The sequence below is a fragment of the Haliotis cracherodii genome, unplaced genomic scaffold (genome assembly GCF_022045235.1).
Source record: "Haliotis cracherodii isolate W230 unplaced genomic scaffold, xgHalCrac1.p SCAF_15, whole genome shotgun sequence".
In the NCBI taxonomy this organism is placed as follows: domain Eukaryota; kingdom Metazoa; phylum Mollusca; class Gastropoda; order Lepetellida; family Haliotidae; genus Haliotis; species Haliotis cracherodii.
Window position 1 is genome coordinate 19286480 of NW_027266270.1, and position 14323 is coordinate 19300802.

Consider the following 14323-nt stretch of genomic DNA (forward strand, 5'->3'; position numbering starts at 1 on the left):
GCATTCAGCGTCACAGATATTTGAATTTTATGACTGAATTACTTGTCGCTCGCATTTGTTCGCGCAAGTGCCTATCGCCGGTATCGACTCCGAACGAGCTCTCCGAACGAGTGTGGGTTGGGTTTAAAATAGTCTCCGCATCTGATTAAAGGAAATGGCGTGAAAAACAGGCAGGGCTAGAGCCGAGTCCCGGTCGATTAAAGGGGTTATATGGACGGGTAGAAGGGTGGCCCCCTGGCCTATGCATTGTGTGTCGGCCGCGGAGCGATCGCAAGTCACATATGAATAGAAGAGAAGGGGCGGCGATAGTTGAATCAATTGGCCAATCAGCGTGCGCTATTTTGTCAATATGCCGCATATAAACATGCGACTCGCGTGTACCCACTTTCACACACTGGTTCATGACTAGCTCTGTCAAAGTTTATACACATGGAATCGACAGGGTATTTTCAAACCAGTAAAGACTGAAGTGTACTGGATAGAGTCAGATAACCCGTCGTTTGACCCGACACCCAGTGCACAATCGTCAGCAGGAAGCGGACAGCCTGTGATATTGAACCATACCCGGACTGGATTGATAGTGGGAAATACTGTGACACTATGTTTCCGAATGTTTTATCGCCATCACCTCTGTACCAAAGTGTATTTCGAGCACCGGCGTTACTACATCCGAACCCATCGGTCGCCACCTCTTCAGCGTCGTTCCTCGTCGAGAACTTGCTGAGGGAGCGCTCTTCCGGGTTTCTGGCCCGACCCACCCCGACCACACCCCCGGTGTCTGTAGGGTCAGGATTCGTTCATGTCACAAGGGACCAGGACCCCATCCCTACCTCCTCATCCTCGGGAACCACACCTTACCTCAAATTCGGTGTCAGTGCTATTCTTGGGACAGATTCATCGCAACAAAAGCCGATCTCAAATTCCGGTAATTATTCAACCTGATATCATACGTCATTTACACTTGAGTTTAATTAACTATTATTTGATGTAACATTCGTCTGGTTATTCGACATGTCATTTATTTTATTTATATTGGTGAAAGGATAACGCAGCATATTATTAAATAGAACTCAAAATTCAAACTCAGCAGGCTTATGGAATTCAACTGTTTTTCGGTTATTTTGCTAATTGACAATAGTTACTTTGAGAGCGTGTAAATGCTGTTTTAAAAATCTTAATGGCTTGTTGATAAAAAAAGTGTAGTCTATGGAACAGATAAATACGACGCCACTAATAATGAGATATGGTATAGCAAAATGATCTTTAATAGCATCCAATCTATAGTACATGTCATAACGTCGACATTCTTTAAGCATGAGAATCATGCGAGTGATACATAACATCGCGCGAGTCACGTCAAAACTATTATCATAACTGGGCATTGTCATATAAACAATACAGGTATCGTATCATTTCACGTTATTATGAATAATATTTAGTGAGTAAATATAGCAAACACGAATAGCAGTTTAAAAACTGTTAAATATAACCAGTTGAACATAGTCTTAACTCTGTTTTTAAAACCCTTATGTTTCGCTTACAGATTTCAAGTGGATAAGAATTTGTTTTGGTAGATAACGACCTGAAAAGAAAGTCGGTTTATTTCTTTTACAATATCATTTCATATTTCAATAAATGAATTTTTATACGTCGATTCCCCATAATGAAATATATCAAACAATGAAGTAAATTCGAGAAGTGTGAAACATAACTATTAATCTATATTTATTTGACGGATTTATGATGTCCCTTCAATTTTATACGTGCGTACCTGCTTTAAATTCTGTTACAGGATACACAATTTCAAGTTGATTAAAAAAAACGTGCAAAAAACATAGACAAAATGCAAGATATACATATGATAATTGATTTTTAAGTGATATTTTAACTGGGCGCACGTGTCATACATATTCTGTATTGCAATTTAATTCACGTCTGAGTTCTGTTTGATATACCGTTAGTTAGTGGTGCGTTTGCAATAGATTTTAATCTGGCTATCAGGTGAGTCGATACAGTTGACTGCTAAACATATGCATTTTCATGTATATTGTAACGGGGTAATCAATGCCTGGCGTTTTTTTATGGTGGAAGGGCCACACTTGCAATTGACATTGCACAACGAATCATACACATACCAGTATATCATTCAGGACTGGATCCAAATTCTTTATCTGGCAATTGTGTGCAATAGATTTTAATGACGTTCGGTCTGTGGTAAACAATGCTGTTATTGTGTGGTAGACATATATGCAACAATCATGGAGGTTAACGGTAAATATATCTCAATGAACATAGCCGGCAGTATGCATCAGCTGCTGATATATTGATGTCTTTTTTTGATGAATTATTAGCTATATTCAGAAAAGTACTTAATGTCCTTGGAAGAAATAATGATATTTGTTTTTAAATTATGAATTCTCAAAATGTATAGTTGAGACAAATGAAACAGCAAAATCCATACGCCGTCCAGATGTACGTCAAATTGAATATCCTAGTTCCAATAAACGACATTTGCGTTTTTTTCTCATTGATTATTGAAGTTTATCATACTAATATGTAGCTTCATGTTTGGTTTAATTCGTTAAGAAATTTACTAGAATCCAGTTATATCCGACATCACGAATAGCTATAAAAGACCCGTGAAGATCCGGGGTAGAATAGGTCTTCAGCAACCCATGCTTGCCGTAAAAAGCGATTATTCTTGTCGTAAGAGGCGACTAACGGGATCAGGTGGTCAGGCTCGCTGACTTGGTTGATGCATGTCATCGGTCCCAATTGCGTGTATCGATACTCGTGATGTAAGTCAATGGACTGTCTGGTCCAGACTTGATTATTTACAGACCGCCGTCATATAGCTGGAATATTGCTGAGTGCGGCGTTAATCAACATACAAACAATCAAACAAAGAAACATAATAGCTATACAAAAACATCTACACGCAAAACGCCAATATGCCTAGGGTACATGGTCGTTCCGCAACCACATTTGCATTCTATTAATATATTCTGTTTATAGTGATTACATATCTGTTAATTCTTGTACCTATGTATAGATAAGTTCTTATTGTTAGCGTTATTGGGAATTCGTGTTGATCTCTCCAAAAACATTTTGTTCATTATAATTTGTGTTTTTCAGTGACGCACATCGGAAGTGCAGGCGGAGCGTTCACAAGCTTTGCCCCCACGCTGCACCCCCTGATCACCACCCACTGTCACAAGGCCTGTGGCCTCTCCCCCCAGGGGCTGTCGTGTCCCTCCTGTAATCCCAGACACGGGTCCATATACGATACCCAGATCACGGGCATGCTCAGACCTCCATATCTCTCAGGTAAGCTTCATCCTCGACTATGCATCCTTCGCCCACCCTTCCCCGTCCCTAACCACGACCCCAATGACACTCGCGATCATGCGCCTTTCACAACCACACGCTCTGTAATTGAACCTTGGAAGTTATAAAGTTATAAAGCCATTGCACTTTTAGTGACTTGGCAATTATTATGTCTGTAGGATATGTGTATTATCAGTATGAGAACTTTAATTTAATGATATTTTTGGGGACATATCTCTGTTTTAGGAGTCACTTTCCAGAGAAACATGACTCGATCATGGTGGCAAACAGCCTCACACAACAGAATACTATTTTTAAATCGAGACACACACATTAAGAAGCGTTTTCTTTCAATGTCATATTTCCATCGCGATGTAAAGTTTTAACATACACGTGTTCAAATCGTCATAGGTTAATATATATATCGTCCGGAGTATATATATATATAGATCGTTTCCGAATGTCCTACAAAACCTGGTTACTCCGGACGATGTCATTGGGAAAGGTACTGTCCGCATTAACGGGGTTTTCCTGTCAGTATTTAATGGATCTAATCAGTGTCATACCTCTTCGTTGTTCGGGATAATATCTGCCATGTTCTGGACAATGAAGCATGACTATGTTTGAAATGACACGTTGCTATCATAATAGATCTAACATCATCTGCTGTTTTCCAAGATGTATCTATACTTTAATTAACCCTTTTGAATAAATTGCATTTGAAAATTCATGAAACATTGTTTATGTTGATGCTATCACGGTTGTTCTGATGACGAACTGTTATGTCAAGCCACTCCTGTTACCTGTAATTACGGGGATGCATCTGTTTACAAAGCGGTGTAACAATTACAAAGGTAGGGGGTTTTGCATCACAGACAAGTATAACAGGGTTATTATCCAGTACAGAAATGATTAAAACTATTTCATACTTTATCGAATTTCGAGATCCAGAAATGATCTACAAACTTTTCATAAATTTTGAAGCATTCATCATGAACAATCATAATGAACAAAGTTAATTAAAAATATATGCATACAGTGTACCCAAGACATTAATAATTCCTGTAACACGTGTTGCCGCTATATATCAATCTACCTAGATACCGTCGTTCAAATGATACATTAAAGGGTGATATTATACCATCTAATAGCTAATATTATACTCATTAACACAGTAATTGATAATCGTACGACTAGTCGACTTAAGTAGAAACTGAATAAAATCATTATTTATATAAGGCGGGGTTTTATTGTAGAATAATACAATAATACATTAATTCGCGTTCGACGTTTGATTTATAAAACAAGTGAAAAACGTGGTTATGATGATGTGAGATATGCCGGATTTAACCAAATAGGCGTGTCAAATATATCTGAGGATATATTTGGCGGATGAATAAGCTAAATACTCACAATGTGTTAAATAGATAAGTCTCATGAATAACATAATTATTCGCAAATCTACCAATAAATCACTTTAATGTAAACAAAAAGTTATGTATCTATGGGTGACATATGTAAAACAATCATATAACGGCGTTAGTGTGTGTTCAGCAATACTTCAGGAGAAATCTTGTAGAGCGCTGTGTACTCGTTACAGCAACGAACAAACAACTCATTGTTAAAGGATCATGTCGGGTCACGTGACTTGTCCGATAATTTGATGAATTAATCCCTCTCTTCAAAGTCTAAAAGACGTTTCCGCTCATCATCATGTGAGGATATTTAAAGTGTTTAATCTTCGGTCATTAAACAAATAAAGTTAGCAGCTTGTAAAGGCTATGTATGATTATGATTGATGTGATCAAACAGCAGTTCGCTTGCTTATGCTTGTGCTGACATTGACGACGCGAAATGTACAAGAAAAGTGAACGTCGGCTGTAATGTGATCCTGTCTAATGAAAGGTGAAATTGACATTACGCGAAATATGAATAGATTGACGGTCACATCGAAAGACGAGATGTGTTTTCGACGAGTGTGGTCCCGTCGGTAGAAACTTCTATCAACGAATCCAGTGATAAAAAAGGAGAAATATATTTTAAGAAGAGTTAAGTAAAATCCTTAAACGTTTTTAACCCAGTCTCGCCCTGGACCGTACCCAGACTTCATTTAAAAAACCCAACATGTTTGGGTTTTTGATATTGAAAATCAAATCGGAAATATTTAGGAATACAGAGGTGCTCGTTAAGGGATAAACTTTTATTGTTTCTGACCGTTTGGTACTTGACGGCTAGGACAAAAATAGTTAGTTAGCCATAGATGATTTTTGTATATATCGTTTTTTGACCCATGATTGTTTGTCTCATACATTCGATACAGTAAACTTCGGTTATAACGAACACGGGTATAACGAACTAACGGATATAACGAACTAACTTTTTAGTCCCGACTATATGCTGTAGTTATGCTGTATATATGCTTATAACGAATTACGGTTACAACGAACTAAAATTAGTAGTCCCTTTGAGTTCGTTATAACCGTAGTTTACTGTACGTTGTCTAGTACGATAAAGCTCAGAGGTAACTGGGTGTAGTGTAAGACACGCTCCTGTTCAGCTTTTGTAAAAGACCCCGAAAAGAAATCGCTTCAAAAACACGCTCTTAAAGTTGTTGTTTTAGTTATAGTTTTAACACGAAATGGACCGAACACCCCATCTGAACTAACACCCCTTTTCATCTTCTCAAATACCCCATTAAAACCTGATACCGTTTCCGAACTGATCTACTTTTAATGAAGCAAGCGGAGTCAGCAGTAAATCTGTCCCCTATCCCCTCGCAGTCAGGAAAGGGGAGGGTGCTTCTTAACTTCGCTCCCTCTCCGAACATCCAATATGGCTTCCGTCACACAAAAACCAATTAAAACTTATTTTACACTCCCTCCTACCAGGCTATGATATCCGTTTAAATTTCTCTTTATTGTACCTTGAGTCGAATAATTTCATTTGCCTTGTATAGCTGGAGTTTTATAGCCCAGAGTATCAAAAAGGACTTTTTCGGCCTATCCGGTCACAAATTCAGGGCCAATGTCAAGCTAAACCCGATAGGTGCTAATTTTACATCACTTCAGTTTTGGTCGTGAAATAAAGACTACTTTGATATAAGATTTCACACAAAAGAGGCTATTAACGGGTAGCGAAGATACAGGTTTTCTCAGGTAATTATTTTCTTCCAATTACCACAGCAGTCGTGAGAAAGGTAGATTTTGAGACACCGAAGTTTCAACTAGAACGACATATTTGATTGACTGTGAGTACGCATTTGTTTGGGATGAAGCGGTATTCGTGTATGTGGAAAATATCAATACCATTTTTAATCCTTGGCATAACTTTTATGTTTAATGTTTCGTTAAATATCCATAACTTAAACAAATTCAGTTTGCTATTAATGTCCATGTTGGAGATTTAAAATTTGTTTTGAAAGGAAGTGACTTAATAATCTTGAGTGTGTGAGGATACGATGCCAATATCATTATATAAATAGGGTAATATATAGGCCATAGAAAGTTAATCGGGTTGTCCCGTTAGGTTTCTGCGTTAAAACAAATGTAGCGTGAAGTTGGCCGGAACAGGTATGTCATATCAGATCCGAGCTGGTGTCTGATTTCACAAAAGCATAAATGAATTAGAATATAAATGATTATTAAAATGAGTCTTTGGTCCATTTCCAGGCCATTTATATGCATTATGCGGCCCGTGACGCCATAACGGGGTGATGTTGAACCCCTAATTAGACACCGGTCTGCGGAACAAAGGTCTTCACCCTTCAAATCATATTCAACCCCGATTGATTACAAACCAAAGCCTAACGGAATACCTAATTTTTCTATAAATACAGCAAATTAAACTCTGGTTAATAGTAAAGCGATTACGGTTAAACGGCGCGTTGGTTTTAACTGTGAGGTGTAATTGGCAACCAAGATGCTTGACGCAAGGTGTTGCTGATTGCTTTTGACTGAATTTCAATCAGTTCAATCAAATCGTGTAGATATAAATTAAATATTCAGATTCATCTCCCCCCTGCTGTTGTTGATGTTTTAACCACCAGTGAACTTTGTTGGACATTTGAAACTCGAGCAGCTACATCGAGCACCTGTTCGAGGTGTATGTATCGTTGAGCGGCTGTGATGGACAGATTGACAACCGCGTCTGTCACGGGTGTTTCGAAACAATGTGTTATATTTGATGATCAGTGTTAATCATGTAAATAATATGCAAGGACACAATTATACAAAAACAAACACTACCATCTTAACAGAAATAGTAGAAAGATGATAAAGACACTGAAAATTATATGAATGGACCACTGAAACTCAGTGATGACACCAGGTGTTCGTAAAAGCACCAGTGCTGTTAAGTATGATAAATTTCATAATAATAATAATAATAATGATAATGTTGATGGCGTTACTGAAAGTATTTGTTATATCAAAGCAGCAGCAACAATAATGCTAAAATGAAGATGATGATGATGATGATGTTGCTGCTGCTGGTTATAATGATAATAACAATATCAAGCGTTATAATATCTAATGCAGTTTCCAAAAGATCAAAGGGGCAGACAATACATTATCCTGCGATCAATTACACTTTTATGAGTTACGTCATAACTGACTGACGCAAGCGTCCTCGTGCCATGACTAAAATAGTTCAGGGCCAAGCTATACTTTTTCACTCTGCAAATGAAACAAATAGAACAAAGATTACTTCCAAAGCAACAGATATGTTTGTTGAACATTAAATAGACTGATAGTGTCTATAACAACGTTACGGTAACGTGTCCTATTTCAAAACTTAATTATTAACTTATTAATCACTATAAAAATATTTCACTTGTATGTCTTTCTTCAACTTTAAATGAAGGATGGTAACATGACTTGGACACACCACTTTCATATGATACCAACCAACTTTAGAATAAAACAAACATTATTTTCCTTACATTTTTCCAGTAAAGAATCTGAAAGATTAACTATATTTAAACAACGACGTCCAATCCATTTATTATTATTATTATTATTATTATTGTTGTTGTTGTCGTCGTCGTTATTATTATCATTATTATTATTATTATTATTATTATTATTATTATTATTATTATCCTGACTGTGGCTCTCTATTTCCACAGCCCCACACCTACTGCCCATGTCGCCACACGCTCTGACGTTCCTCACCAACATCCGAGGAAAGCCCCGGAGGGGGATGCTGAGGAGAGCCGTGTTCTCAGACGCCCAGAGGAAGGGGCTGGAGAGGATGTTCCAGAAACAGAAATACATCAGCAAACCCGACAGGAAGAAGCTAGCGACAAAACTCGGTCTTAAAGATTCTCAGGTAAGATACTCCAACATTAACGGGAACGTCTTTTTGTAGGAGTACACATGTAAATACTCTAGATTTATTTTGAAAAAAATATATTCTGTTCCTGAAATTGCTGAAAATATTAGTATGTCCCGATATTTTAAACGCAAAACCTTCACTGCATATATATGGTGGATATTCTGAAAATAATGCCACACCCCAAACACCTCCCTAAATTGTTTGGCTCCTTATTTGGGCTGCTTCGGAACATTGTCTCATGATAGACGGGACGTTTTGGTTTTTTATATGATAAAGTACGTCTGTATCACGGATGACATGCGTCTGTTCACCTGAATTTTCAGCACACTTGAACCCCTAAGAACAATGAAGTAAATTGTCTGTTTTAATAAAAGATGTGTACTTATAACGAGATACAGTCTGCTTTGAAGCTTAAAATTATCACATATAGCCCTGATTACGTGGCTATTCACACGCATTATATTTGATATAGATCTTTTCAAATCAAATTGTTTTCTTACTGTTAAGTACATACGGCTGGTAATCGCGACTGCAGTTAGCTTGCAAAAATTGCAAATTTGCAACCAAACGCAAATGATGCGGTTATTGGCCGAAACTAATTAGCTTACCAAGCAAATGAAGCGATAAAGGGCGTATCCAATGTTGCGAAGCCTTTCACCTCGACAGGAAAAGCTCATCTCTGATGTTTGTGTATTAGCTTAATTACCAATCAACAACCAGAGTTTGATTGACAGCTTAATAATCAGTAATGCGGTCAGTTATGACCATGAATTCAAATAATGAATTTTTGAAATATATCTCTTGGCTGTAAACCTCCCCTATAATTCATTAAACGAGTGTTTAATACACGTTTGTGTTGCTTTTATTGTGACAAAACCTCATTATTGTATCCTTGTTGCTACTACGCGTTTGACTGTTACAATACTTTTTGAAAATGAAGTATTCGTTTTCGTATAACTGTATATAAGTCGACACGGAAATTAATTAATAACCACATTGGCTCGATGGTCCAACGACCATAGCTAAGGGAGCAGGAAATACGATCGTTTTTATTTCATTAGAATCAAATAAAAAATATTTGGCGTGGTCATATCGGAAAGGTTCAAGCAAGCATCCACAATGAATTTGATTAAAGTATTGTGTTTTGATTTTATTGCTCCTCGTGATCTCCAATAAGAAAGAATACCGCCATATGATACACACAGCAATGGTGGTGTAGAGTTACCCCCCTTTACAAATTCTTTCTCCACTATAAAAATCTGTTTGGTTTATGAATAAATTGAATTAGTGTGCGCGGAATCAATATTGTCTAGCGTTCAGGTAAATTCAATTAGATGAAGCCTGGGTGTGATAAACGATACACCATCACATGTAATAAAATCTCATTTATTGCTAATATTTCATTTCTATTGCAATTTAACAATATACAGACAGCATATTGCTTCCTATATTTGAAATCCCCACTCAAGTGACGGAAACATCTGTGCTATAGTGGCAACATGAATAACTACAATATTTAGCAATAGTTGTTTTAATTTGAAACATTATTTCATTCGACTAAATAATAGCAACATTACACCAGATATCAACCGTCATAAAATGCCGTTGGTTGCTTTTATTCACGTTTTGAATGTCAATTATTTTAGAACTTAATTAAAAACTTTTTTTTAAAAACATACTTTCATAATAAATACGTCCTCATGTGTTCATGTTTTTGGTTCTGTTTCAGGTTAAAATTTGGTTTCAAAATCGACGCATGAAATGGCGCAATTCCAAAGAAAGGGAACTGCTTTCTTCTGGAGGAACTCGCGAGTCCACTTTGCCGAATAAGAACAATCCAAACCCCGATCTTAGTGACGTGAAAGAGGAAGAGTCCACTGAAGAGAGGGGGGACGAGGAGAGACATTCACCTTCTCCCGTTGAAAGTCACATTTCGAGCAATCCTACATCCCCTAATGAAATGGACACTGCCAAAGATGTGAACATTTCGGACGTTGATTCAGACGAAGAAATTAACGTATCGTGATACTTTCATGTTAAAATAGATGACATATATCACAGCGCCATATCTGTGTTAAAACAGCGAGGGCTAACTATCCTTGCAGCCTCATCAACGATTCAATCGCCCGAAAAACATTCGTCACCACTCGTGTCATTCCGGGTCTTCCTGCTGGTTACGGAAATTGGCGAGTGGCGCTGAATGGGCCGAATAGTGCTAGTGGACATTGTGAACTGTGAATCATTTCAGTTGAGACAATCTATTAGGGTGTATATAGTAAATACATACCTTATTTATTACAGTATTCATACTTAGAATCTCACTGTCAGTGAGAGATACATTATTTGAGCAACATGGTCTAAATATCATTTCATTCTAATCAAACATTGACACCATTAGTACATTATCATAGTATTCCAATGATACCAAGGGTACCACCATCAAACCTTGGATGTCATCACCCTGGTGGTATCATTAACGACATTTACCAATACTTTTGAAATGCATAGTATTTTGTTACCCATACAGTATAGTCCGTTGTATACCCAAGATGGCTGAAAGCACTACAACGAGATCCGCCAAATTATAAACCAAGTTATGCTTCCATGACAAATACGCACATATCTTTTTTTATGTTGAGAGGTTTTTGTTGGTCTGTCATACAGACATATATACAAATACAAATATATCCAATACAGCCCATGCAAGTCTATAATAGTAGACAAGTCTAGGTTACTGCAGTTTCGCTGAATATGAAGAAAGTTTCTGGGCGCCTTTTTATTATATTTTATTAAGATAATTTAACAACTGTTTTGTTTCTTTAAAATATGTTCATATCAGAGACTAAATGTTAGTCTAGGTTATAGTCTTAACAGATTGATAATTATAAATGCAATATTACTTACACCATATTATAACATTATATGACATTATAACATTCTTAACGCAAATTATTAATTGATGGGAAGAACACGTGCTTTTTAGACATGTGGCAGATCTCAATAGTGAAAACGTCAGTGGATTGTGTTGAATTGAATTGAATTGAATTTACACAGTTCTACATATACCATTAACGGCTTTAATGGTCAAATGAAAATACAGACTATGATATTTGTTAGTTAACATATTAAATATAGGTATAACTTGTAAGGGTAATATTGCTTAACTTATTGTAAGGGAAGTTATTGTGATACTTGATGACTTTACTAAGTATTGCCGTTTAGATTGTACGTTTATTGCTCTGTTATAAGAATAGTTGCATGTGATAGACAGTCCTCGAATTCAATTTTCAATGTCTCTTTCCTTCACAGCAGGTATAGCGGGGAACGGTTTCTAAGAATATACTTAATTATACAAGTCAATTGTCGCTTGTGTTAACATATCAACTCGTCGATGTATGACGGTGACCTCTATTATACCTACCATTGAAAAGTACGAAAGCTTAATGGTGCCACTTTGGTAGCGTATGTATTTATTTTTAAATCGAAATTTCGAGTTTTTGAGATAAACTTGAAAAACGAGAAAATATTCGAAGTGACGAGAAAAACTCGTTATTTCTAAAAAATAATTGAAATAACGAGAAAATAATCGAAGTAACGATAAATATCGATTTGAAATAAAACATACGCTACCAAAGTGGCACCATTTGGCTTTCGTACAAATGTCCTATCTGCTATAGTTACAATTAATTGAGCATCCCGGATGTATATAACATTGCCCCAAATCAAACGAATCATGAAATTAACGTACTGTGTGTTCTAAGAATTGATACACTCCCAGATTTACCTCATGAAATTACAGCAACATTCTTTGTACTTCTTAATGTAAATCTGGATCGTTGCACAGATTAAATATGCTAGTGATTGCACCAAGGCGCCACCTGCTTTAGAGTACACTACGTCAGCACTTGTAGGTATGCTTGACGTTTCAGTAATCACCATCACCCGCTACTGTTACTTGAATAAGGTAATCATAAATCATATTCGATTTTTCAGCACTCCATCCTTACCTGACACATACATTAAAATGATGAAATGTATTGCCAATACAGATCAGCATAAAACAAAATTCCTTCAATAAACGCAGGTTATTGTGGGCTCATTAAAGACACATGTTAGAAGTCTAGTGATTTATCACATTGCATGAACATTTATCCGGGTTCATAAATGATTATTGTGTGCTTGGTTTGTAACATCTGGACAGAGTAAACTTTGATATCGATTTCAAATGACACGCCTATATGAAATATAAGGCACAAAGCCCACGAGTCCTAGCAGAGATGAAAGGTCAATGGTTTCTCTGTCATAATATACAATGCGTGCTCAGACAATACTTTTTTAAATCTAAATGGTGAATATAGATTATAATTAATGTTGTATAAATTTCAGAGTCAATACATTCAAAGCACAAGGCCGAACACAATTAGTGTTATCAGACCTGATCAATTATTTTTTGATATTCAAATTGTGTTTCAGTAGTCTATTATTCCCTTTGTTATTGATGCAAAAAGTAACTTGGTACAGAAAAAACTTAAATGAAATAGTTGTAATGGGAAAATAACGCAACAAAGCATAAATCAAAGGACGTAAATAAGACAAACTTCCAAATGTTGAAAGTTGTACAATGTTTGTTGTTATACTGTGTTTTTTTGCAAAGTCACATATCAATCACTGCACAAAATTAATAAAGTATTCATTATTCTATGTCATATGTGTAACAACATACGGAGATTAGTGTGATACATATCAAATGTTGGATGTGTCAGTTATCTATCTAGATGAAAAATACTGTGTTATATTTTATGTAGAAAATCAGTCAGAAGATAGAGTTAATGAATTGAATGTTTCACCAAATAGCCGTATTGTATTTCTCCAAAAATCTATTTGGAGGATATAGTTCTTTAGATACTGGAATAACCCATGAACATCTGTTAATGATACCTGTCCTTGGTGTAATAGTGGGGGTATGCGTTGTCATGGAAACTTAATATGTGTACAAAAGGGACGGGAGTGAATCATGGTATACGACACTGCTCACCTAGCATATTAAATAATATTTTAGTGAAGGACGATGCAAATGTGTAGACTATTATAGTATCGGCGTTATGGGTCAGTCATTTACCGTTTTAGATGTGGATGGAATAACGTCTACGGAAGTGAGAAACATCGAACATTATGACCTAGGTTTTCTGTGTGTGTTTCTCTGCTCGTCTCCACTGTCACTACCAAATATCATTGACTTATCACCTCTGTGTTCTGTTCATGTGGTTGGTCAGTACCAGCTATGCCATATCAGTTGTCTATGGATTGTACATAAGAAAACTATTTTTGTATCCATGATGTCCGTTTTGTTGTTGAAATTTGATTGCTCTTCCAATCTCCAAATGATTGAAGCGTTGTGATGCAGTGCTATGTATAGTTTATTCATGTATATATATGATGTCAAATTTGCTTACTGTCAGCATTCATATGAAATATGAATAAAATGTCTCTAATAACAAGATTATTTTTCGTTTGTTTCTACAGTTGAATAGGTAACAGCGGATGTATGTACCATTTGTTTATAGTGAGTGAGTGAGTTTGGTGTTACGCCGCTTTTAGCAATATTCCAGCAACATCACGGCGGGGGACACCGGAAGTGGGCTTCACACATTGTACCCATGTC

General features: G+C 36.5%; 1 protein-coding gene across 1 annotated transcript; it reads left to right on the forward strand.

The window, feature by feature from the left end:
- Positions 1–408: 408 nt before the first annotated feature.
- On the forward strand, positions 409–14088 carry LOC139461910 (homeobox protein DBX1-A-like). Its single transcript, XM_071243399.1, has 4 exons — positions 409–925; positions 3136–3327; positions 8453–8655; positions 10391–14088. The coding sequence occupies exons 1-4, from the start codon at positions 601–603 to the stop codon at positions 10685–10687; spliced, it is 1017 nt and encodes a 338-aa protein (XP_071099500.1). The 5' UTR covers positions 409–600; the 3' UTR covers positions 10688–14088.
- Positions 14089–14323: the final 235 nt, after the last annotated feature.

What these genes read in the sequence shown, in the direction of transcription:
- LOC139461910 (XM_071243399.1), top strand. Translation starts at nt 601, where the DNA reads ATGTTTCCGAATGTTTTATCGCCATCACCTCTGTACCAAAGTGTATTT. An exon ending in CAGACCTCCATATCTCTCAG is followed by an intron (nt 3,328 to 8,452) that starts GTAAGCTTCATC and finishes CTATTTCCACAG; the next exon opens with CCCCACACCTACTGCCCATG. An exon ending in TCGGTCTTAAAGATTCTCAG is followed by an intron (nt 8,656 to 10,390) that starts GTAAGATACTCC and finishes GTTCTGTTTCAG; the next exon opens with GTTAAAATTTGGTTTCAAAA.